Source organism: Cornus florida, unplaced genomic scaffold, assembly GCF_030987335.1.
Source record: "Cornus florida cultivar Cherokee Brave unplaced genomic scaffold, ASM3098733v1 CherokeeBrave_3.0.0_Hap2_Chr08, whole genome shotgun sequence".
In the NCBI taxonomy this organism is placed as follows: domain Eukaryota; kingdom Viridiplantae; phylum Streptophyta; class Magnoliopsida; order Cornales; family Cornaceae; genus Cornus; species Cornus florida.
In genome coordinates this window covers 27486057-27513001 of record NW_026775578.1, presented here as the reverse complement: position 1 = coordinate 27513001, position 26945 = coordinate 27486057, and the positions used below count along the sequence as shown (strand labels likewise).

Here is a 26945-nt window from a genome sequence, read left to right as displayed (position 1 = left end):
ATCGGCAAATTACTTCATTTAAAACTGACCCACTTCAGGAAAATAGAAGATATCAAAACTCTAATTACCAATTAGAGGCGTGAAGAAAGTACAGAAAATAAAATGTACTAAAAAAACACATTAATATATAACTCGAGCATATTTTAAGCAAGCGGCAAGCCTAAATCTTTGAATAGCTTCCTCTCCAACCTATAAAAAGCCACTCTATGTGAGACCCAAAACATACCGAGTCTTCCCATAAAATGCAACTACTTCAAATTAATTGTAATTCACTGATATTATAATAACAATGAATTCAAGCATCATAAAATATTTACAAATACAGTGCTTTTTAATATTCCATCATTTGTCAATACAAACACTAGCCTTGTGATGTTTCAATTACAACTAATGAATGCAACGAATTATTGCACAATTAGTCACCAAAAAAAATGTATTGCAAGGTATTTGGCAAATAATAGCACAAAAGACAACACCACCATTATCATCATCTTTGTTACTACTACTACTATTATTTAATGATTCAGTAGTAGTAGAAGTAATAGTATTTAAGGTGAGTAAACTTTTTCTTGAAATATAAATGAAAACGTGCACAACAATTAGGGGGTATACTGCCTTGCTACAAAAGAGAGTTGCTTTCGATAGGCTAAAGGCAACAAAAATCATAAAGGTTCAACAGCTGGAATACAAAGCAACAATAAATTCTAAGTTTTTTACCTGTCAAAAAAAAAAAAAAAAAAAGGTACCCTAAAAAATATCCAACCTATTGTAATCAGCAGATAGTAGAGCTGTATAGATTCACTCCTTTTCAAGGTTCAATTTTCTGTCAATCCAAACAGAACTAGCATTCATCTCTCAATTACGATAAATAATTGCAAATAATTATTACAAACAAAACTAGTCTTCATCTCTCTATTAAATAAATGAATGCAAATAATTATCGCACAGACTAGGCTTTAGCAACTGGCAACAAGAGCACAAAAAGGTCACCAAGTTATTGATTTTAATTTTTATTCCTTTATTTTTTTCTTTGGTGAGTCAACTTGCGTTCAATTAATAAAAATTGTATAACAATAATAAACTAAACACCAGCTGAAAGCAATAGAAAAGGCAAAACAGCCATAAAAAACACAAGTACCCCAATAAAGTTACAACCACCTTTAAGCAGAAAATACAGCGACATCTAAATAGTTAGAAATGATAAGAAATTCAAGCACACAGTGCCTTCGTCTTGGACCTAGGCATGAGGAGTATTATCGAGGTTCTCCTATACTCGTTATGCAGCACGGGTTGGACAGTTCCCCATCAACTTATATAACCAGATCTCTGTATACACAATTGATTATCACCAACACCTATATGCGCACCTATCCCACTGTAACTTAACAGTTTGATCTTTATTGTATAATGACACATCTATCCCACCACTTACATCAGCATTATATCCCAATGTTAACCAGTATGGCTTCCCGTCATCAACCTCGCTGGCTTATGGACGTTAGCCTCCACTGCTTACTTCCAAGTAGTCTCTGCGACCTCTTACCTTTACCCTCTACAATTTACCACCATCAGTCTCCTTGGCTCGTCAATTATTATCGCCGTCAGTCTCCATGGATTCCAGAGTCTATCCCGTAGCACTTAATTCTAAACTTTCTGGTTGTATACACCGGCACTCTAGGGCTTAAAGCAAGAGACAGTGTCTCTGCCTTCGGTACAGTCACATCTACAAGCATTGCAATAATGTTCTCAACTGCAGTTTATGTATTCCAAAACAACCTAGCAACTAGTGTTATGACAAACACAGCGAACCAAGATCAAATCACGAAACATGACAGGAAAAAGTAGATGCGCCACACACAAAGAACGTAAAGATTTAGCGTAGTTTGACACAAGTTGTGCCTACGTCCACAGTGAGGATCCAGCGAAAGATTTCAATATGCAAAAAACAGGAGATTAAAAGTTTCAGCCCCCAAACCCTAGAAAGATGGAGAAGTTACCTCGAGAAATTATTTTAAGAAAATCATTTGGGAAGTTTTGAGATTAAATATGTATTAAGAAAAATGAAGGCACGAAGAAAGAAAAATGGATGGAAGTTTATTCCTTCATTAAAATCTTCCTTCCACGCAACTTCCTTCCTTCTTACCAAGCAGACCATTAGGATCAGATCTCATTCCAAAGGTTTGGAAGTGCTTAGGGAATGTAGGCATGTCTTGGCTAACAAAATTGTTTTTAATAAGATAATAATTAAGAGAATGTCCAACGAGTGGATTATTTATCCAAAACAAAAAGTGTCGGATGAGTGGAGTACAAGTATTTTAATACCAAATATATAAAAATAAAGGAGACATACCAAGTTGAAATATTATCGTTGGTATTAAATAAATTAATCATAATACGAAACTTTGTTAGAGAGTGATTGAACGTTATTTTGGATTCATGCTGGGGAGGTCAACCATGGAAGGCATTTACTTGTAGAGGAGAATAATGGAAAGATATAAAAAGAAGAAAAAAGATCCTCATACCATTTTTATTGATTTAGAAAAAGCATATATTAGAGTACTTAGAGATCTAATATGGAGCGTATGATAGAGTAACAAAAGGATACATTGACACAATAAAGATTGAATAGACGAGATGAAAAAATAAGATACATGTAGTAGACTCTACATAGTTGGGAAAAAGGTTTTGTTTTGTTGAGTTGAGTTAATTATAGCATAGGTTATTTAGGTTCAAGTTATTGAAGAGCCTTAGATGTACAAATTTCAAATGACAATATGGAATAAAATAATTGATTGCAATAAAAAATTATATTTGAAATCCAAGCAAGTAATGATTATATCCATGCAATGATTGCAATAAAATATGCATATTCCATCTCTAGTCTAATTATCCTTTGAATTTCGAAATCCAACTTCAATAAACAATCTTTGTTTAAACTAAACTCCATTAATATCAAATCCATTCATTGACCAAATTGATCCTAAATATTACTAGGGCGAACTTAGAAAAAATAAATAACAACACATAACCAAGAAAACTTGTCAAGGTCATCATCTTCACTATCCTTACCTTTATCCCTTATAACAGAATCAGCCAGACAATTTTTATTTGCTATTCTTTTCTCCTACTAGCTATTTCCATTATTACACTTTTATTTCTTACAATCATTTCTAACAAATTCATCCCATGTTAATCTTGCTGCATCTATAGGTGTGCATCGTATATGTTCATACTATCAAAGTCTATTTTCCTTATTTTATTATTATGAATTGCCCCCACTTTCTAAAGTCTCTCTCACAATTTGAAAATTAACCATATCTCTTTCTAATCACTCCGATTATCGATCTTAATTGTGCATTTTTCATTTTTAATGATATTAATTCAAAACAAAAGATTTAGCCAAACTAATCATTCTTTATATTTAGCATCAATAATACAAAGGGATTTAAAAATTGGAAAGAAAAAAAAAATAGATAATAAGGGAAAGAGTGCTTCAAAATTTGAATATAGTTTAGAGCAACATAGAAGTATAAGCAAGACTACTCTCACAAGCTCACCATGGGATACTTCACTCCACCTTCTTTCTTGTTTGCATGGCACCACATTATTTGGTTTAAGCAACATATCCCAAAGCATGGTCATATAGTTTGGATGGCCATTAAGAATAGGCTCTACACATTGGACTCAAAATCCATGAGAAATAAACATAGAACAAATGCATGCTTTCTGTGTTTGGCTGATTGGGAATCATTGGACCATCTCTTCTTTAAATGTAGATATAGCAGTGCCATTTGGAACTTCATTCAAAATGTTGCAGGTTTCTATATATTGCCAAGATGCTAGACTGATCTGATTGATTGGTGCTCAAAGTTCTGGAAACATGGTGACTTTACCACTCACAAGTTACTTCTGTCAGCTGCAATTTATTTCATTTGGCAGGAAAGGAACTCAAGGGCATTCAGGAACAAGTCATCCCCTCCTCACATCCTCATCAGAGCAATCAGAAATTGTGTTAAGACAAGACTTGCCTCAATCAAGTTAAGGAGTGAAGACTTAAGGAGAATTGGCACAATGGAGGATCTTCAACAGTTATTTCAGCAAGGTTGTGCGATTTCCCTAGGACAGCATTTTCATTTACCTTGAGGAGGTGCCCCAATCAAGCTATGTTGGAGTGAAGACTTTAAAGAATTGACACAATGGAGGATCTACATCAACTACTTCAGTAAGGTTGTGTTGTTACTCTTTGGCAGCATATTCATTTGCTCTTTTACAGTCCAGCTCCCAACTGAATGTGGATACTTTGTGTATCGTCCTTTTATTGTCTATGGGTGCTGTCAGTGGCTCTGCTGATTCCTGGCTTTGAGTTCAAGTTCCTAAGGTTACCAAGTTGATTTTGTCTGATTGTTTTGACAGTTGGCTTTGGCTTCTTCCCTTTTTTGATTTTGATCTTGTAATAGATCGTGTTGCTTTGTGGTCTTTGTTGTTCAGTTTTTTTCTCTATTTATTTATAAAAGCTCACCCATCTAACAAAAAAAAAAAAAACATTGAAGTATAAGAAGGAGAAGAAATACCTACTGGCTAGTCCAAAGAGGATTGAGTGGTGGTAGGAGGAGACTGGAGCTCGCTCCAACTCTGCAACTTGAGGCAAACATTTGTGATGACAGACATTGCCTCGTAGAACTTTGTGACCCTCCCATCACCATCATCAATTGAGGCTGCCTCTAGATTAATTTGGTAAGTGGCACCACGCTTGGCGCTAACCACTCGCACAAACTCGAGTCTTTTTGAATTGTCTCTTATTCTGGTGTCATTGATCATGAACACTGCGAATTGGGAGAGGAATTTCATATGATCATCTTTGTGGGCGTTCGGGATGGACACGGGACGACCTAGATGATCGTTAAAGTACATGAGTTTCTTTGGTGGTTTGTAGGAAGCATGGCCAAAAATATCTGTCAAAATTCTCTCAAGCCCTGATGTGGTTCCGGTGGTGGAGGTGGTAGTAGAAGAGGGCGGAGAATGGCAGAGACGTTGGTTGATTGACCCCAACAGAATGCCTGGATTCTTCGTCTTCCACTGATTCCTGCAAAGTAGAAGCCGCAGAGCCATGAGAAGATATGTAAAGGCGGATTTACTAGGGTTTCGTTTTCTTCTCCGATGATAAAAGGATTACTCCATGCACAAGTAATAATAAGTGGGTGGGGAATACACCTTATGGTATTTTTAATATTGCATAATCTCGTATCATTAATAATATCAATCGAAGATACAAATTTACCACTTTTAATTTTACCAAATACTAAGGCTATCCGCAGTGGGCTCTACAAAGCCCAATTTGGGCGAGCGAATAGACTGTGGATGCTGTAGCGGGTTAGCTATAAGCGGTAGGGCCCATTAGTGATCGTGGGCCGACTCGCAATATTTAGCGAGCCGGCCCGCGATTGCTGGAATTTTTTTTTTTTTGTTTTTTCTTGCTTCAAAACAACGCCATTTTGGGCTGTCGCTATTTTGTCTTATTCTCCAGCCTATGTAGAGTGCGCCAAACAGTGCCTTAAAAAAAATAAGTTATTTTAGGCTGTCACTATTTTGTCTTAAGGCACTGTTTGGCAGAATTTTTTTTAAAAAAACCTAAAAATATGTTATTTTTAACTCCTTTTAGAAAAAAAAAAAAAAAAAATTTAAATAAAATTCATTAAATAAAAAATATATTGTTTAGGCACTATTTATCGAAAAAAAAAAAAAATTATTTGGCCAAAAATAAATTCAAAAAGCTTTTGTTTTTTTTCCTTAAAATTTGTTGTTGCTTTATTTATTTATTTATTTTTTGCTTTAAATTATAATCCTTATTTTCTTATTCCAATTCATTATTTTTAATCCTTATTTTGTAATCCTTATTTATTTGGGCCAAAAATAAATAAATAAAGCTTTTTTTTAACACTTTTTGTAAAAGAAATAATTAAAATTACAAATTCATCTACTTATTCACATAGAATTTTCTAATACTTATTTTCTTATTCTAATTCATTATTTTTAATCTTAAAAAACCATTACATAATAAAAATTCTACTACACAAAATGTCATAACATCTTAAAAACAAACAAAATGCAATATAAATTAAACATCTTCATCAGCATAGCGGTTCCACAAATTTTCCATCAAATCATTCCTCAACCGCGTATTTGTTTCTCTGTTGCGAATCTGAAGTTGGCGAGAGGATATGTGTGCCGCTAAAACTGATGGGCATCAACTTAAAGTGGGAATCGGGATTGCATCCTCTGGTGGCGGAGTCCATCTTCCAACATTTGCATGACGCTCATCTTCAATGATCATATTGTGAAAAATGATGCACGTTTTCATTATGAGGCACAAGTCATCTTTCTCCCAGTAAAGCACTGGTCCTTATGTTATTGCCCACTTGATCTGCAATACCCCAAAAGCCCGTTCCACATCTTTCCTTGCTGCCTCTTGTTGCTGAGCAAATAATTTTTCTTTTGTAGTGGTTGGGTGCGGGATGGTCTGCATCAAAGTTGTCCACTTAAGGTATATACCATCAGACAGGTAATACCACATTCTATAGTACTGATGTCCATTCACTACATAATTAACCGGAGGTAATTGGCCATTGACGATGTCGTTGAATACCGAGAAATGATCGAACGCATTTATATCATTGTGTGAACCCGGCATTCCGAAGAATGCATGCCAGATTCACAAATCTTGTGAGGCAACTACTTCCAATATGAGAGTATTCTTGTCAGATCGTCCCCTATGTGTGCTTTACCACTCCACTAGGCAATTCTTCCACTTTCAGTGCATACAGTCGATAAAACCAAGCATACCCAAAAATCCTCTCTGCTCCCCTTCTTCAAGCAGCCGTGCTATGTCGGCTTCGTTGGGTGGGCACATATACTCCTCTGCATACACAGTAACAATAGCATTACAAAATGCCTTCAAGCATTTAATGGCAGTGCTCTCGCTGATTTTAATATACTCATCATAATGATCTGCTGCACAACCATATGCGAGTATACGAATAGCAGTTGTCATCTTTTGTATAGAAGGCAAACCCAGACGACCAGTCGCATCCTTTTTTTGAACAAAGTAGTCATCATAAGCTTTGACATCATTAAGGATACGAAAAAAAAGTTCTCGTTGTATCCTGAATCGCCTGTGAAAATACTCCGTTGGATATGTGCAATTCTCGTCGAAGTAGTCTTTCATTAGTTGATAGTGGCTTCCCTCTTGGTCACGATGAATGTACCGCTTCTTTTTACGGACTTGAAATACTTGCTCAACTATCTCTGGCCTCACTGAATTCATAATCTCATAGAATTTGTCTTGATCCTGTTGAATCAACGCCCCAAAAAAATCATCTTCCGAAGAGGATGACGAGGAAGATGAAGAATTAGAGTCTGCCAAAGGAAAAACTTATGATGACAAAGCCATTCGAATTTCGAAATTGAAAAAGATGGATAATGATATTTTGCTACAATAGAGAGAGATGAATATAGTGATGATTTTTAAATGAGCAAATGAGTTTCATTATATAAGATGAAAAATATAGCCGTTAAAAATATAACCGTTACGAATATAACCATTTAAGTAAAGTTTAAACAAAAAAAAAAAAAAAAAAAAATTTAATTTTAATTTATTATTATTTTTTTAGAGCGAAAATTCGGAGAGCCTAATGAAGTGCATGTTTTTGGAGAGCGAAAATTACTGACGTGGCTCTTGGAATTGCTGATGTGGCGTTTTTAAAAAGCTAAAATCCGGATAGACTGGTGCAGATGGCCTAACTCCGTCCCATAATTATTATCCTCTTAAAAAAATTTAACTTACAATTTTTGTGAGTCAAAGTTATTAAAGTAGACTTTTAATATGAGATATAAGTGATATATAAGTATATAAAAAATATATATATATATGGTTAAAAATGATTTCAAATGATTCAAAAATAAAATGTAATTGTGAGTCAAAATTTTCAAATTAGGCAATTAGTATTGGACGGAGACGGTAATAAAGACAGACTGTATCGAGGCCCTGTTTGCTAACTTAGATGAAGTGCGAAATCATCAACTGTAGTTAACGGATGGATCGAATCGATTTGTAAGAGTCCAATTCAATCAGTCTGAATCGGATTTACGAATTGACCAGATCAAATAAAACCCTGGTCAGCACAGCGTGGTAGGGTCTACACTAGATTGGGCCCAAGCAACAGGGTCCCACTGTGCTATTTAGTGTTTATAAATCATTAAATCATTTGTTCAACCGATTGAACAGATTTCAAAACCCTAGCAAGCAGGGACTTAGCCTCTTCTTACTCATGGCTCTCCGTTGTCGTCTGGGCAGAAATCAATGCAATACGAAGAAATTTGGTTTTTTGGGCTCACATATGAGGCATCATGGAATTCCTTCTTGGCCTTTTTCCTCCACCACCGCCACCACTCTTCCGGCGGAGGGAAGTCCTGACGAGCATCGTAGAAGAAGCATACACACTTCAATCATAAATGGGTGTTCAGCAGTTGACTCGACAAAGACGACGGCGACGACTCTGCCAGAGCATTGTGTGGAAACCCTAGGGAGCGGTTTGGGGAATTTAGGAGACGCTGAGACAAATCCTCGCGTCAAAGCCCTGGGCCAATTCGCAGCGTTCACCATCGGTGGCGTGCAGCATCTGAAACTTGTGTTTGAAAGGGTGGTCAGCGCCAAGGTTCAACTGGTCAAAAATGGCCGATTCTACTATATTACTCTGGAGGCATCCAACAAAGGTGTCAAAAAGTTATACAAAGCTCATGTTCTTGATACCCTCATCGAAAGTAACAGCGTCTCCTTGAAGGACTGGTGCGAGCTCGAGTCCCAACATTCATGAATCATCCTTCTTCAGAAAATGGTGACTTTCTTTTAAATGATAATACCTCCTATAAAGAAATCAACTTTAAGCCGAGTTGATGATCCAATCGAATTACTTGGAATATATATATATACATATATATGATATTTGTTGAGTTATTAAAACATAATTAAAAAAATATTTGAATTTTCAAATTATTGTTTTTGTATGTGGAGAAGCTTGTGTGAAGAAGATGGAATAAATTATGGAGAGAGTGGTTAGGTTAGATGGAAGCAAATTTTGTTACAAAATTTAGGATAATTGACTGTAAATCAAGATGATTAACGGGTCACTTAGAAGTTGTTGATTGTGAGCTTAATAAGTACCTTTGTATCTTTATTAGGTAAAGACTGAGCTGGAGCCGGAGTCGGGTAGAAAGTTGCTGCTATTAAGATGTAGATAATAGCTGGTTTTGCCACTTTTTGCTTCTATTTTAGTGTACTATGTGGTAAATCAATGGGGGATAAAGTGGACTTTGTGAATATGTTATATTTGCTTGTGTATTCCTTTGGATGCGCCCCATATTTTTCATTTAAAATATTACCTATTAAAAAAAAAAGTAAAAATAAAAAAATTAGTGCATCATGTGTGAAGAAAAGTTTGCCTTCTGTTGGGAAAAGAAGGAAAAATTGCAGTATATCAGGGTTTGCTCGCTCTTGGTGCATTATGGACTCTTTTGTGTTTGGAACATGGACCCTCTCCAGGTTCGTTTGGTGCTTGTTGCAGTTTGGCTCGTTGACAACATCTTGTTTCGTTGCATTAAAACGACACCCTCTTGATGCATAGGCAACACTTTACATTGAGATATGACACCATTACATTGAGAACACGACATACACAATACCATTACATCGAAAATGCAATACTATTAAATTGTATTTTTGATATAATGGTGTTGTCTTTGTCGAGTTCAAAAGTAATGTTGTTGCATGTGTTGCCTCTCAATGTGATTAGTGTTGCACCTTGATGTAAGGTATTGCTGCTATTGCATGTGTATCAAGACGATGCCGTTTTGATGCATATTGCTTTACGTGTTTTGTGTTTATAATTGAACAGACTGTGTTTATCTTGTCCATCAGAGTTTGTTCTTTTATTGCGATCTTAGTTTGAAGAATCTCCAATTGTGCTTTCAATGCAGTAACTTCATCCTCCCTACCTGATATACCTGGTTGTACTTAAAAATTGTGCATTGCCTTCAGGCTAGCTGAGGCTCAGATGGTGAATACACCAGGAGAAAGTGTACTAGTTTTAAGGGTGTAGAAAAAGGAAGAAAGTGTATTGAAGTTGTGATTGTCACTGTACCAATGTCGCAAAGTGGAGAGCCTTTGGTGTTTAGAAGAGGCCGCGTTGTTTTCTAATGTATGGGATTGAATATTTCCGTTCTTACAAACTTTTTTCTTTATTATGGCAGAGTTGTGCTTGAGAATCTAGGTTTTCTTGCTTCATTATTTTAAGCTATTAGTTTATGAATATGAATGCTTTCTCCATTGTTTGCCTTTTGATTTTGCAAAATGTAGATGTCATATGGGTTGGATTGTTGTGGATAGTTCAATTGTGAGAATGGGTAATTGTGAGTATGGTTTTCTTGCTTCATTATTGTCAATTGTGAGTTTCCGTTGTTCAAATACATCTATGAATTTGACTTAGACCTGCTATTTGAACCTTTTTTTTTTTCTTCCTTTTCTGTCTAGTATTTCTGAGATAAAATCTGCTCTGTCCAGCCTTGTGACACTCTCTCTGGACCTATCTCTAAAGCATCAGTGTGTCCCATTTTGATGGAATTAAGATCACTCTTGTGGCGCAGGACATCCTGTGCTGCATACGCAATACAATACATTGTTTATGAAATGCAATTCACCAGCGACGAAACATGCGATGTTAAGTAAGTTGCATAAGCGATCCGAAGCTGTTGCTTAACCGATGTAAAGTGGTTAAGCAAGTTTGAAGAATCTCCGACTGTGCTTTCAGTTCAATTATTTCATCCTCACTACCTTGTTTATAGTCGAATCAACTTATCGCATCTTGTTTTTGGTATGTTGCTACCAGCACAACTCTCTTTGATCTTCGGTCTTTGTTGTGGGTTGAATTATGATAAAGAAGGTTCCATGGTTGTATAATTCCCAAGCGGAAAGTCGGCTGTCTACTTGCAAAGCAGATGGAGTGGTCAAGCAGTTGTTCCTGCGCATCAATCAGTATGAATATGGAACTTCTTATTCAATCCAAAAACTGAGGGACTGGAGCTAACATCAAAAACTCATTTGCATGCTTAAAAGCCTAGACTTGTTCCATTCTCCCACTGTGAACCTTCATTCTACGATAATTTCACTCGGGGATTACACACATTGGAAATTATGTGAGATAATGCATCTTTAAGACTATGTCCCAAACAGAACGTGCTAGGCATTGGAATCCGGATCCCTTCTTGTGGAGGGGATTATGTGTTTTGGTCCGGTGTAGATTGTTAGTGGAACGTACTTCTACGATCGTTACAAACGATCTAAAAGATGTGAAGTTATTACATAGGCAGAGATCTAAAGAATCCGTGTTTCTTTGTACTTTTAAGTAAGGATTTAAAGAATCCGTGTTTCTTTGTACTTTTTTAACTACTTGCATATATTACGTGTAGAGTTTTTGTCTGTGATGACAAAATTGAACCTTGAAAAGGAGTGTCATTATACATCATTGGTGTTGTATTTACTGTTTTCTGCTAGCATTCCAATGTTAATGGCTTCTCAATTGTGTGTTTTTTGTGCTCCTAAGTTGGCTGGACTTTGCTTTCCCATCCCGCCTTTGGCCCCTGGTTACACGTGAATATATATATATATATATATATATATATATATATTTGACCGATACAAATTTACTTTACAAAAAATTTACATATACATATCGTCCTAGATTTGTTGGGTTGTTTGGGTCACTGTCGGATATTTTGCCATTTTAGAATGAGGCGATGCTTTGAATCGACAATCTTCAAGGTCTCTTCGTCGGAAAACTCACGGCTGAATGAGATTCGATGGCTCGACCCGCCTAGGATTTAGTCCAAGAAATTTTGCAGTTGGAATGAAGGATAAAGATGATGGAGATCAGGGTTTTGAAAAGGAGGTGGGGGTAACAAGAACGGATGTGGAGATTAGAGAGAGATTTTTTTAGAGTTCTAACATGATACAGGCTCCCTTTACGTGCAAGAGAGATGAGAAGGATAAAAGGGGCTGAGAGTTTAGTCAGCAAAATTATAAATCTATCATCTAAATGGAGGTAAATTTTAAACATCTTACAAAAATGAAAATATAAAATTAAAAGAAATAAACTTAAACAAAAAGGAAAACGATGGACTCAAGCAAGGTCAAGATGATTGATGTGGTTGCTGGATAATAGCTATGGTTTTGCTAGGTTTTACCTTTTATTTTAGTGAGTCGTTTAGAACTTCTGATGTTCTGCTGAAACTTGCCAAGATGCCAACTCATTATGACGAGTACTGCATTATTCATTGTTGTTGCATTTCTATAACTCATTAGCTCAATATATCCATTAGGCATCAACTATACAATTTGTTCCTTCTAACCCTAGCAAAAAACAATTCATTTTGCCCCTGACGGGACATTAACCCCAGCTTCTTCCCGCTTTGAACAGTAAATTAGATATCACACTACAACCCTTAATTACCCACACAGAATAATACTACGATTCTATAATCCTCATTAAATCATGCATAACTGAATTACTCCTATATAATAATCCCAACCCCAGATTCAAGCTTAAACGAGGCCTTACCTGTTTGCTTCCAAGATGAGAACAACACTTCTACTCATCTTTCTACATTAAAACAGCTACAAGGGATCAATGCCTCTAGCGTCTTCTTTGTTTTGGTTGGCTCTGCTCTGGAAGTATCATCATGTTTTGATTCTCCGGTGGCTGCTTCGTGATTTGGCTCTCCATCTGCCGTCAATTGTGTGTGTTTTTCGTGCTCCCGAGTTCGGCTGGACTTTGCTTCTCCATCCTCCCAGTGCTAGATTAGATGGGTTGTTTGGGTGGCCTTTGGCCCCAGGGTATGCCCTGGTTACACTTATATATACACACATTGATCAATACAAATTTACTTTACAAAAAGAAAAGAAAATAAATAAATAATAATAACAAAAAACATCATAGAAAGAATACTCATCTAATAAATTCCACAAACCAAGCAAAAGAACAACCTCTCAAAAGATCAAAGTTAGAAGTCTGTCATATAAAATAAAAATGTAGGCAATAAATACATGGACGACCTTTTTGTCGCCACCAATTAGTTTTGCACCCTCAAGAGTGCCACTTGCAGAACCCTCCCCTCTCCTTATATTTTGATGCCCATTACTTAACCACAGCAAGCAGATTTTGCGGGTGCTTGACTACTGCTAGCCGCCTGATCTAGTTTGTTGATCGTAATCGTCTGAGGCTGCAACCACCAACCAAAGGAATACGTTGAAATTTGAAAAGAGAAATGTAAAGCAGGATTCTCTTGTGTAACGCACATTAGTTGACCTACACCTTTCTGAAAAAGAAAAAGAAGGGATGATATAAAATTTGTAGCTCGCACCTCAGCCTTGGAATCAGTTTCTGCAAGCCTTTTCTTTATATCTCTCGCTATTGAAAAGAAGACCTCCTCCACGTTCATATTTGTCTTTGCACTCTGTGGTACATAATTTTCCAAAGTGAACATAGAGAGACAAGATTTTGAAGGAGATCAAATATTGGAAAAAAATCTCTACTCACTGTTTCAAAGAACTTAATACCATACTCATCAGCCAAAGCTTGACCCTTGGAGGTAGGAACAGCCTAGAAATAGGAAAGAAAAAAAAAATCATCTTTTCCGGTTATGGAGATGGCAAATGCAAGCTAATTATGCACACATGCATCCACATGCGCCCACAGAGGCAGAAGATTGATAATGAGGATGTAAAAAGTTCAGCATGATTCTTCCTTTTTCTCAAATTTTAATTAATTAATTTATTTGTTTATTTATTTTTGGGGGGAATATTAAATGATTTTTTATTTTATTTATGAAAGTCATCCAACAAAACACAACCGTATGCTCTGCAATCTAAACAACCCAATTCAAAAAGATATAAAGCAATATGAAAAGAATCCCTGGTCAACAACTTACCCTTTTACTTTCATCCATGTCAGCCTTGTTACCCACCAGTATCTTGTTGACATTATCGGAGGCATGTTGTTCAATGTTGCGAATCCAATTCTTAATGTCTGAACACAAAGATAAACTAAGCTTAATGAAAGAAGTGAAGGAAATGTAAAATATATAGTAGCAAGCAAGTCCTGTAGAGATGGGTGAAGCTCTGACCCAACAAAGAAAGGTCTTGTGCAATCTTTCTCAATGGAACTAAGGATCTGAATCATAAAAAACCAGTTCCACTGATTGACCATAGCCAATATAAGAATGCAAGAAGTACACTAAAAATACAAAAGGAGGGATAAAGTGGATGGAATTTGACAATTTTATAATCCATCAAACACAGGCATTGCAGTCCAAAGTTCAAGACAAAGGTAAGATAAATGAGCAGTTACTGTTGAAAGATGACTCGTCTGTCACATCATATACCAGCAAGATACCCATGGCGCCTCGGTAGTATGCTGCAAAAAGATAAGCTACTTATAGCAAGCTTCTGACCAAAACTAGGACGATACAAGATGCAGCTTAGGGAAAATATAGCGATCAAATAACTAAAAATGAGACACCTATAAGTCCATAAGCCAGCAAGTAAATATCTCTACGAACCAAATGATGATAACAACTCCACAGCTGAATATCAACCTGGTGATATGATCCAAATTACATAAGACAATGTATCATTGCTTCAACATTTGAGGGAATTACAATTTTCACTGGTATTATATTTTGAGATTCATATGTGAAAGGGTAGGGTCAAATAATACAATTCGTAAAAGCTCCTAGGTGGACAATGAAATATGCAGAACCACACTGTGTTGTGCCAAAAATTGCAAGTGCAGTTAAGCAGGGCATCATCCATCATGCTATCTTCGTATTTCAAAATGAGGAGCCAACTTGCAGAAGCCCAACCACATACCTGTTGTGATAGTCCGAAACCGCTCCTGACCAGCTGTATCCCAAATTTGCAATTTAATCCGTTTGCCGTCAAGCTCAATGGTTCTTATCTTGAAATCAATGCTGCCAGGAAAATAGAATTACTGTAAAATCATAAAAAGATAAGAAAAAGGTAGAAATGTTAAAATGAGCTTCCAATGTCTTTAAACTTCATGTCCATGAGTCTATGCATAAGAGGGCAAATTCTTGAACCCACCAACCAGGCCTCACCTACAAGATCTTCTAAATGCCTATCAATGCATTACCAGGATGGATGAGACTATTACCATTGTTTTTTAAAAAACTTATCCATCACTCCAAATAAAGTTTTTCACCAGCGGACAGATAAAATGAAACCAAATAGTTGATAATCATCTGATCATCCTTCACTTTTGCACTTCATTGGGCAGGCCCAGTAATTGGTTAATCTTGATAATCTTCTTGGTATCCAGATCCTCAAAAAATTATGCCAAGAAGATCCAGTATATAAAGAATCAGGGTTTTCCAAGAATACAAACCCAATGGTGGTAATAAAACTTGTCGTGAAGGAACCATCTGAGAACCGCAAAAGCAGGCAACTCTTTCCCACGCCTGTAAAGATATCTAATAAGAATGTCAAAAGATCAAAATCACTAGTTCAAGTACAGTAAGAAGTAACATGTTGATAATTACAGTATAGAAGCTGTCATAAAAAGAACCACTGAGAAGTGGTAGCAGCACGAAAAGCTTGGAGAAAATAGTAAATAAAGGAACTGTAAGGACTTCTTTGACAATTGGCACACAATTAGAATGGTTAGAAACTCAAAGGAGGTAAAACCATCAGCTATCCTGGGTGCTCATTCTAAACAATCTGGCAACTTCTAACAATTCCCCCCACCTTTAAAAATAATAATAATAATAAGTAAATAAAAAATAGCTCTTGCAAAATACAAATAAAGAAAAAGAACTGGGTTTCCTTCAAAACAATCGTTGACCAAACATTAATTTAAACAGCACAAATAATTAACTATTTACCAATATGATGCTCGGAAAATAAAGTAAAATCATTCACTGCACCATTACGATGACAATTTAAGAGGCAGAGATTCAGAAAAGTTTCACATAAAGTAATAATGACAAAATCCCCAGAGGAAGCCACCTTTTACATGAAATAGAAAACCGACTTTAATGGTCTCCTTTTGTTTTCTTGATAAGTAATAGACTTTAATGGTCTCCTTGATAGGAGGGAAGAAAATAGGAGAAAGGAAATGAGGGAAAAGAAAGGGTAGGGAGATATATAGGCTTTCAATTGTTTCCTAAGGGCAAAAGGGGAAGGGGGTAGAAGAGATGAGGGAAGGCCCTTCACTTTGGGACCATCATATTCCTCCCTCTCAAACATGGGAGGAAAGGATTAGCTTCAAACAACATCATTAATTTTTAGGGTAAAGTACATTAACACCCCCTGAGGTTTGCCAAAAGGACACTCAGATGGAAGTTGTCTGTTTTTGGGACAATGACACCCTTGAAGATTGAAAAGTGGATAAATACACCCCTTGAAGCCAACTAGCATGGAAAATTGACCAAATTGCCCTTTGACTATTTAGTTGACCTTTTTAACTTTACAAGTTAATAAATTGGACAAAACTACCCTTCTGAAACAGATGAAATATATATATATATATATATATATATAAGGCTTGGGCATAGAGAGGAGGGTGCACAGCAATTCCTGCAGTTCTAAAATTGTTCAACAAGCTAGTTGAAAGTGGATTCAAGGTATATTCCTTGTTACGGGCAGAGATGATGAAACATTAGGCGAAGCCACTATTGATAATCTGCACAATCAAGGGTTTGTCGCAACTTATTTTAAGGTAAGGTATATACATCCCTAAAACAGATTAATAAATTGGAAAACAGATTAATAAATTAGAGAATAAAATTTATGCGTACCAACATTTGACCCTTGAAACATGAAGAGTATAGACTATATATAAATACATCCCTGAAACAACTTAATAAACAGGAACAAAGATTTCGTTACCCAAAAAAAAAAAACCCATATTTATAAAACCCCATTTTAGTAAAGAAAATAAAGAAAACCAAAAACCGCATAAAGAAAACACCATATTTTCTTTACAATATTTTTTTGTAAAGGAAACACCATTTTAGTAAAGAAATCAAGAACAAAATTTTTGTAAAAAAAAAAACCCCATATTTTTTTTTGTAAATTAACAAAAAGATTTCAAGAAAGATCAAGGTTTCAATGGAAGATTTTTTCATCAAACCTACAAATAAAATCAAAAACAGAATAAAGATATATAGATATATATACACACGAATAGATTAATATAATTTAGGAAAAAAGGCATAGATTAATATAGATTTATATATATATATATATAAAGAGAAAAGTGTGTTAAGAGAGAACCCGAGATGTGTGGAGACCAAAGCAGAACAAAGATACTGGTTGGTCTTGATGAGATCGCGAAATCAGCCTCCAGAACTAGGGTTTCAAAATGATCATGGTGACTAGGGTTTCAAACAGAGATGGTGATACGAAGAGAAGAGAAGAAATGAAAGATTCGCAGAGAGAGAGAGAGAGGCAGACAGTATCTGGTGTGTGGTTCAATGGTTAGAAGATTAGATTTACGGGTTGTTACTCTAGCGCCACTTGGCGCTAATTTGTGGTGCTAAATTTTGAGGGGCAATTGTGCCATTTTGACATGTAATGATATTTTGTAATAAATTTGAATTTAATATTAAGGGGCAATTTTGTCTTTTCATATGATTTAAGACCTTGTTTGGATGGAATTTTTTCAAGGGGGTGTCATTGTCCCAAAAACAGGTAACTTTCACCTGAGTGTCCTTTTGCCAAAACTCAGGTGGTGTTGGTGTACTTTATCCTAATTTTTTAAAGTAGTATAAAATCATGAAACACCATTTCCTTCTTTCTTTCTATGACTCCTTCCTACACAATCAAACAAAAGGAGGGAAAGACCACTATGTAGCTCTTTCTTTCCCCCTTGGCCTCCATGGCATGGCCACTCTCTCTCTCTCTCTCAAATCTTTGTTCCCTATTTCTTTCTCCATTGTCTTCTTGCTCCCTTCTTTTCCATCTCTATTTTGTTGTCTATGTTAGGGGTGGTAAAGTTTGATGAAGGACGATTAATCACATCAACACGATTAATCCATAAATAAACATGTTGTCTTCAAATTTGGGGACTCAACCTGTTAAACCTAAATTGAGCCGTTTAATTAATGACCCATTTATTAAATAAGTTATTGGTCGTGTCATGTAACCTGTCTAATAAGCAGGACGTGTTCATGTCAAGGGTTCTTAACACAAACAATTAACAGGTTGCGCTCGATTGATCATAAAACATAATGTTCTTGTCTCAACAAGAGACGAACACAATTATTAACACGAATTCCAATCCCTAACGCTCTGAGTGTCTGTTCTCTCTTTGTCACCTTCTCTCTCCCTCTTTTTCTCTATTTGCTATCTCTATTCTAGCTCTCTACTCCCTTCGCTCTTCTCCCTTCTTCTTTCCTCCCTTTATTTTCTCCCCCTTTTCTTATTTTATCACAATCTCTCTTCTTATTCTTCATTCTCTTCTAACTTTGTTCCTTCACTCTATTTCTTTAGAATCTAAATGAGTATATTTAGACTACAATTGAATCAACACAAAAGAATTAGGTGGCAAACTGATGCATATTGCCGATCACAACAACAACTTTAAATTAAATATGAGCTAAATCGTGTTGTATAAAACAATAATGTGAACCCCATTATGACATAAAAAATAAAAATAAAAATAAAAAATCCCTAAACTTACTGCAAACTCAGATTCCAACAACCAATTATTTCAGACCAAATAACCATATGCATACATCAAAGGGATCAAGGAAAAAAGATTCAAAGATCGCGAATTTTTTCAATTTCAAACCTACATATAAACTCAATACAAGAGAAATAACAGAACAAAACAGTAATCTAACCGCTGTCGCCAATGAGGAGGAGCTTTATTAGGTAATCGTAATCCGCACGAGCCCTCGCTGGTGGAGCAGCCATCGCAATTATAGAAGAAACGTAAACCCTAAAAACCTAAACCAATCGGTCTCTGCGCAAAAAATATAAACATTACATAAATCCATAAATATATACAAAACATAAGATTGATGAAGATGGACAACTAGTTCCAGAAAGATGCATATGTAGAGCGAGAGAGTGGGAGTGTCACCTGCGCAGGTTAGCGAGTGATCGGCGACATGGTTGGTACGAGAGAGATCAGACGATGCCCAATAACATTGCCGCACTATTGATTACTTCTTTTCTCTGATGTGGGGGTGCACTTATTGCAGGTCTTAATAGCGATCTATTTATTGTCGAGACTTGGGAGAAGAAAAAAATGCTATTTATGCTTGATAAATTTTTTATTTTATTTTATTGCACAATGATAGAATCTGGATACAAGTCACACAATCATTTGTCAAAACTGTCGCTCTCACATTTCGAAGGCACTTTGGCTTTCATGCTTTGCGCACTCTTACTTAAGTTTTCATTATTTGGGATTTAATTTTGCATTTTTCACTCTCTTGTTCTCGAATTCACTCCCACTCTCGTTTTTGTTTTATGTAACTTAAGTCTGATCTCTTCAGAAAACATTGTAATTTACTGTGAGACACATATTGTCCTTTGGCTTTACATGCATAGGTAATATTGAAAAAAAAAAGAAATATTAATTATAAATAAAGTAATGAAATAACGATCATGAATGAGTTCGACACATCATCATAAAAGAAAATTAAATTTTAACATTAAAATAAAAAATAAAAAAGATTTTTTTATTTATATTTGGGATAGGTTTAACTGTTTAAGATAGATTCATGTTTTAGAAACTCTTTTTAAAACTCCTCCAAACACAATTAGAGTATTTCCAAACCTATGAGGAACAACACTCACCTCATTGGTACATTTTAATTGACATTTCAATTTATATTATTTAAAATAGGCATAATATTTCGTTTAGCAATTATTTTTATTTTTACTTTTTATTTCATATGAAGCGGAAATAATATTTTCATTGTGGTGTAATTTATTTCGAAACAAAATTTATTTGACTTTCATGATTGTTGAAAATATATATACGTTATTACATTATATTGGTTTTCATAAAATAATTCTTGTTACAATTCAACTATAGTTACAAAAAAAAAAAAAAAAAATGAAGAAGAAGAAGAAGTAAAAAATCATTTTTCTGTAACAAATGCTGTAGGATACATAACGTGACAAACGGTACCAATTAAAAACTTACTTTCATCACTTGATTACATTCCTCATCAATTCAAGGATGGCAACACGACGATTTGGGACAGGGACGCCATCTCCATCCCCATTTCCATTTAGCATGGCTACCTTTATTTTCGTCCAAAACCATTTATTAAACAATATGGGAGGGGAGCGCGGCGGGGACAGGTTTTGTATAAGTGTATTACGAATCTAACAAAAGTAAAAAATTAAACAAAATTTTCCCTATGATAATAATTCTCTTTCTCTTATCAGGATAAAAATAAGATTCAACTTCTTAATTGAAAATTGAGACTCAATATTATTACAACAATATCAAAAAAATGAAAATTGTTTGTGGAAGTTCTCAAATAAAAATAATACAAAATGATATTTAGTTATTTGAATATATACTTAATATTATTGAATATAAAATGAAGTATAAAAACAAAATTATAATTTATCATTATAAATGGGGCGGGCGACCTTTTCCTATCCCTGCCCCAAAACCATTTAACTATTCTCGTAACCGTTTGAAACAGGACAGACGACCTTTTTTCCATCCCTGCCCCAAAACCATTTAACTACTCTCGTAACCATTTGAAACGGGGCGAGTATTTTGTCGTCCTTAATTTTGACAAGGTTATCAATCACAAGCTAAATAAAGTATAATAGATTCATCATTTGCCCAATGGAGGTGTTCTAAGAGATTCGACATCACCATCACAAATTAAGTGAAGTATACATCATGTGTCTAATAATGAATTATTGAGTGCTCTAAAAATACTCAACATCACCAACATAAAATAAAAAAAAATCACACACATTCACATAGTAACATGTGGTCACAATGAGGTTGGAACTCTTCACCTCACTTTTGAGAGAGGAGATTATATAAATGTGCAAATATGACCGAGTGAGAGCTCAGCAATAATATTTTAAAGAATTGTAATTTGTTGAGTTTACATTCGATTCCGAATCTTTGGTACAATAAAACAACAAGGAGAGCACTACAACGACATGTCTTAGGTAGATTCCACCAATGCCAAGTGTGTCACTTTTAACATAATACAATTTTACATAAAAGTGAAAGCAAGAGAAAATCAAAAAGTTGTGTTCCAAAGCATATGCTGAGAAGATACTCTCCCACCATCCTACAAAATGCCACTAACAATTCCGTGCTCTCTCTATCTCTAACTACAATCACACACTTTCACACACATAATTCTTCGATTTGGCCTGAATGAAGCTGATGGCTTCCGACGCCTCCAACGGCGGCGATGGTGGCGGCAACGACGACAAGGATCGGTGTCGAAGAGTTTGGTTTCTCGTGAGGGTCAAGTCATGATGGTGTTTCACTTTCACCATTAGGGCAACCAAGAACCTTTGGCATTAATGTATCTTTATATATATTAATGATTGTTTTGGGTATGAAGAAAAAGTTGTTGCAGTTCTCTGCATTGCTGCAACTTTTTCATACTTTATATATACATATATTTTGTTTTAATGATTAGATTTAGAGTCTTGTGTTTCATGAAATTGTGATCATTATGTTTAAATACAACATTTTTTTTCATTCTTGTTCATAATTTCATTAGGGAAATCCTCAAAAATTGGTTATTGATGGTTAATGACTTTGTATATTGCTGATGATTGTTCTTTGCAAAGCTTGTTTCCTCATGGTTTATGTGAAGAAGCACGGTGTGATCTATATATAATGTAACAAAGTGGTTTAAAGTAATTCCTATAATATGTCCTCACCAGATATATATATATATATATATAGATAGATGTTCCGGTGTCTTATAATTGTAATTGAAAAAATAATAATTTAAAATAGTCGTGAATTCCATGCAACCGAACATGAGATTTCATCAAGTATTTATTAATCAAAGACGACTATATATCCATGCTTACCTAAGCATCAAGAGATTAAAAAATTGATAGTTTTCGTCATACATGAGATTTCATCAAGTATTTATTAATCAAAGACGACCATATATAATATCCAGTAGTATCGTTCTATATATCCATGCTTACCTAAGAGATTAAAAAATTGATGGTCTTCATCATTTGCTATATGGAATATAGTATGTTGTGAATTTAAAGGACATAAATTTAAGCACAATTAAATAAATTATACCATATAATAACTTATATATAGAAAATTGTAGAGAGGAGGCACCCATAATTTGGTGCTGAAGTTGCCTCGGTGCATGTTACGAACTGCCCAATAACCACTTCCAATTTGCTCCAAAGCATTAAAATAGAAAATTATGCTAAAACAATTGGCAAACACAAATTGCAAAGAAAATTGAAATACTATTGTAATGTCTTTGTAAATCTGTTGTGCAGTATATCTGTTTATACCAGTAACCAAAAAAAAAAAAATATATATATATATATATATATATATATATATATATATATATATATAAGAAATCGAAAAAAAAAACATTCTAATTTGACATAATCTCTGAAATTCATAAAAAAGTGGAGGATAAACCCTTCAAGAGCATTGTGGCAATTCTGTCAAAAGAAAAAATACAACCACTAATAATAATCTTGGAATATTCGGTGTTCTTTCTATAGCACAAAATTGAGCTATAATCGAGAATTTGGCTGAAAAACAATGTACGTTACCAGAACAAAAAAAAAAAATACAACCACAAATATTAATTTTGAAAAATTCTGTTGTCTACACTCAAAAGCGCAAAAATTGAATTATAAGAGCTTGTTTGGTACGCCATTTTGTTTTAACCCGAAACAAAATAAATAAATAAATAAATATATATATATATATATATATATATATATATTTGTAGAGTGTTTTGAATTGTAATCAGAAGCATCTTTAGTAACGTTCATTTGTTGAAAGATTTTTGGAAGCAAAAACATTAAAGCATGTTTGTTAAAAAAATAATTATTGTTCATTGCTACAGTACAAAATGTGACAGTACGGACGTATATAAAAAACCAAATTGGTGTTTCGATTTTTTGCCACTATTCACAAAACGTTTCGGTACTGTACAAAACAAAAGAGTTTTTACCAAACACATTTTTTCACTATTCACTGTTACAGTTAGTACCGATAAAAACAAAAACATAAACACAAAACAAAACGCATACCAAACAAGTCCTAAACGATTGTATTTGGCTGAAGTGAATGTCAAAAAATAAAAATAAAAATACCACTTAGTGTTGATCATTGAATCAATTTGGATCGAGAATAGGTCTCCACAAGTCAATACAGATTTGTCACATGCAGGGGCGGAGCCAACATGTGCCTAGAGGGGGCAACTGCTCCCTCCCCCATGCTGGCCCATTAGATTTTTTTTTTTTCCATAAATAAATTTGTAAAAATTGATAAAATGTCCCCCCTAAAATTAATAAAATGGCCCCTCTGCCCCTAAATCAACTAAATTTAATTTAATTTATGCGTATAATTTGTAAATATTTATAAAACACTCCTAAAAAATTTATAAATTATCCCCCATAAAATTATTTATTTCTAAAAACGTCTTTAATTCTTTATTTTTTTTCCTTCTTATTCTTCAAAAAAAAAATTTGTCTTCTTCAAAAACTTTTGCATTCTCTTTCTGCAATTAAAACCTATTTTTTCCTTCAAAATTCGCTCATATTTTTTCTTTAAATTTCATTTTTCTTGCACTCATGCATAATTTATGTGCAATAACTTTTTTTTTTTCTTCTCTCTTCTTATTCATTTTTTATTCACTTATTCTAATGCACTATTATTACACTATTATATTTTCGGCCTATTTGAAAAAAAAAATTATTTTGTCAATGTTAACATACCCCTAAACTAAACATGTAAAATAGGCTGCGTTTAGTAACAAAAAACGTTTCTTGCTTTCTGTTGTCAATAAGTCAACCTCTAAAAAGGTAAAACGAAAACAAAAATCGCGTTCAATAAAATGTTTTTGTTTTGCTATAACAGAAAACGTTTTCAATTTTTGTGAAGAAAATAGAAAACATCAAAATGATATTTTTTATATTTTCGGCACTGTAGCGCAGAAACGTTTTCACTAATATTATTGCATAGGCACTATTCATTTCAAATAAGATTCATATTATTTGTGTTATATACTAAGTTGCACATTAAATGCTAATAAAAATATATATGTTTTAATATAGAATAAATTAAATATTGTATATTATTTTCTATTTGATAAAAATATATTTTAATATATAATATATTAAATAATAATGTAAATTATTTTTTGTGACAAAATAATTTTTGATATAGAATATAACGTTATTAAATTTTTAAGCAGTAGATATTTTATATTATTATATATCATATCTATATTATATTATATGTAAATATTAAATTATAATTAATTTACAATATTATAACACAATATATATTTTATTACATATAAGATATATTATTTAATATTTTTTATTCATAATAAATTATCATATGCTAAATATATTATATATCACATAATAAATGTATACATCATGCATACACATGTATTTATATACATAATTGGAAATGTATATATCATGCATATACATGTATTTATATACATAATTGGTGGGAATGTTTTTGTCTTCGTATATCTAATTTTATATTTAGATTTTTTAGATTTATGATTTTTTGATATTAATGGAAGCAAGTGTCATGCCTGAGTAGTTGGGCTGCTTCCTGTGTCCGAAAATTTGTATTCAAGTCATCTACCCTCTCCCTCACCCTCTTCTCTACTCAATAACTCCTAAAATTCTTGCCATGAAAAAAATAAAAAATTTAAAGAATATTATGTACATTTTGTAACAAATATATTATATTACTAAACACAGTTATTGTTTTATGTTTTTAAATTTGTGACAATAACAAGTGTTAATAAACATCATTTCTGTTTTCCATTTTCACTCAAGAAAGCAAAATCATGTTTCTACTTTCTTAAGACTGCAAAAATAGAAAATAAAAACGTTACTAAACACACCCTAGCATATCCACGCTAATGCCTAGACACAAAAGAAAATTCCTACAAGTTTCAGATATTGACCTGCATGAGTGTTAAGGAGTGATGCATTATTCTAGAAAATTCCTAAAAGAAAATATTGAGATATTATCGGTGCCCAACTAGATATTTTTAAAATTGGCATGTGAAAAGTATGTGAACAAAAATATATGAGATATAAATACGAGAAATTAATACACAAGTGTAGAGTAGAATTCAAATACTCTACATTCTGGGAGTTTCAAAAGTGTATTAAAGAAGAGTGTTAAGGAGGGATGCATTTTTCTAGAAAATTCCTAAGAGATATAATCTTGAGATATTATAAAGAAGATTTAAATTAGATATTTTGGTATGTGCACAAAATATATATATATATTACACATAAAGTAAGAAGATGTGAATCAACCATATATATATATAAATTGCATCCAACAAACTAAAGCATCTAAACCCCCAATTCATTTAGGATATTCATTTAGGATTTGTAGATTGATGTGATCCGCTAAAATGGGGAAGAACAATAGTGTATAATTTTACTAGGTATTCCGAGCAATAGGAGAAGGAAAGTTTCCAAAGATTGGAAATTTTTACAATTTTTCTAAATATCAAAATGTTTATAGATTGATGTGATCCGTTGAAATCGTGAAGAACATTTATCCATTTAGAAACATACCTTCCCGAGTTAATTCGTGACATTATTTTATCTCTAAGTTGATTTCTCATTAGTAAGAGCATTTTAATTAACTAAATCACTAAGCTGCTTTGCTCAATAAATTATATAAACTCAATAGAATAATAAAATTAAGCAAATGAACAATTTGGGACATGTTTGTTTTAAGTAGTAATCATGACCAACTCAAGTTGAGATACAAGTCGAACTCAATAGAGTAATAAAATTACACAAATGAACAAATTGGGATATGTTTGTTTGACACTAATAATGATCAATATGAGTTGAACTCGAATCAAAACTTGTATGTATTTGTTTGAGTACTAATCAAATTGAGCAATTTAAACATTGGTAAAATCATCCCTTAAAATGATGTTTCTCAAATTCACTAACTCAAGATCAAGTCAAAATTAAATGGTTGGTTTCTAGTCACATTTTTTTTAGGTTTGCTAGTATAACTACAGTTTTGGAAACTCATTTCACTAGTATGGTTGAGTGCTGCGCCAAAAAATATATATATAATGAAAAAATTAAATTAAATAAAATTACCATCAATGATCACTCATACTTGGGTTTTGGTCACCAACAAGAGTGGTGGTGCAGGGATGTCCACAGTGTCTCCATCAAGAGTCTAAAACTGGGTGGCAAACCAGGTCAAGGCAACTTGCAACTTTACCGTTTAAGTCTGTATTAAACGAGCAACAATTTAAACAACTAATTCTGACAATTTTAGTTTATTTTATTTTATTTATTTATTATTTTCCAGCTAGTAGATTTGAATTCCCATATAAGTTTGTTTCAAGCAAATTAATTTTTTATCTACACCCATTCTCAGTACTACAGTACTACTTGTTTTCCCTTTATTCTCTATGTTATAGGCTCTGTTATGGAGTCATCATAGACATATAGTTCTAATATTCTAAAATAATATTTGTTGAAATATAAGTAGGGATGGAGAATTTAAAACAATGTAGAGTTTGTAGAAATTTATAGAATGTAGAGAATTCTATAATAGAATGAAATTTTGTAG

General features: G+C 33.8%; 3 protein-coding genes across 5 annotated transcripts; 1 reads left to right on the top strand and 2 right to left on the bottom strand.

Moving 5' to 3' along the window:
* Positions 1-6808: 6808 nt before the first annotated feature.
* On the bottom strand, positions 6809-7321 carry LOC132269940 (uncharacterized). Its single transcript, XM_059771159.1, has one exon. It carries the CDS (start codon positions 7319-7321, stop codon positions 6809-6811), a length of 513 nt encoding a protein of 170 aa, XP_059627142.1.
* A 962-nt stretch (positions 7322-8283) lies between these two features.
* On the top strand, positions 8284-11597 carry LOC132270976 (cystatin-1-like). 2 transcript variants are annotated; one of them, XR_009469614.1, is made up of 2 exons: positions 8284-8891; positions 9527-11597. XR_009469614.1 is itself a non-coding variant. In XM_059772191.1 (2 exons), exon 1 carries the CDS (start codon positions 8325-8327, stop codon positions 8868-8870), a length of 546 nt encoding a protein of 181 aa, XP_059628174.1. In that variant the 5' UTR covers positions 8284-8324; the 3' UTR covers positions 8871-8891; positions 9235-9375. The 2 variants fall into 2 exon arrangements, 1 of the variants encoding a protein (XP_059628174.1); XM_059772191.1 differs by lacking the exon at positions 9527-11597 and adding an exon at positions 9235-9375.
* Positions 11598-12986: 1389 nt separating this feature from the next.
* LOC132270974 (ras-related protein RABE1a-like) lies at positions 12987-19358 on the bottom strand. 2 transcript variants are annotated; one of them, XM_059772188.1, is made up of 9 exons: positions 19212-19358; positions 18970-19091; positions 15510-15582; positions 14975-15075; positions 14454-14519; positions 14035-14132; positions 13644-13706; positions 13468-13560; positions 12987-13326 (listed from the first exon to the last, which is right to left on the bottom strand). In XM_059772188.1, exons 2-9 carry the CDS (start codon positions 19040-19042, stop codon positions 13246-13248), a joined length of 648 nt encoding a protein of 215 aa, XP_059628171.1. In that variant the 5' UTR covers positions 19043-19091; positions 19212-19358; the 3' UTR covers positions 12987-13245. The 2 variants fall into 2 exon arrangements, with proteins under 2 accessions (XP_059628171.1, XP_059628173.1); XM_059772190.1 differs by lacking the exon at positions 14454-14519.
* Positions 19359-26945: the final 7587 nt, after the last annotated feature.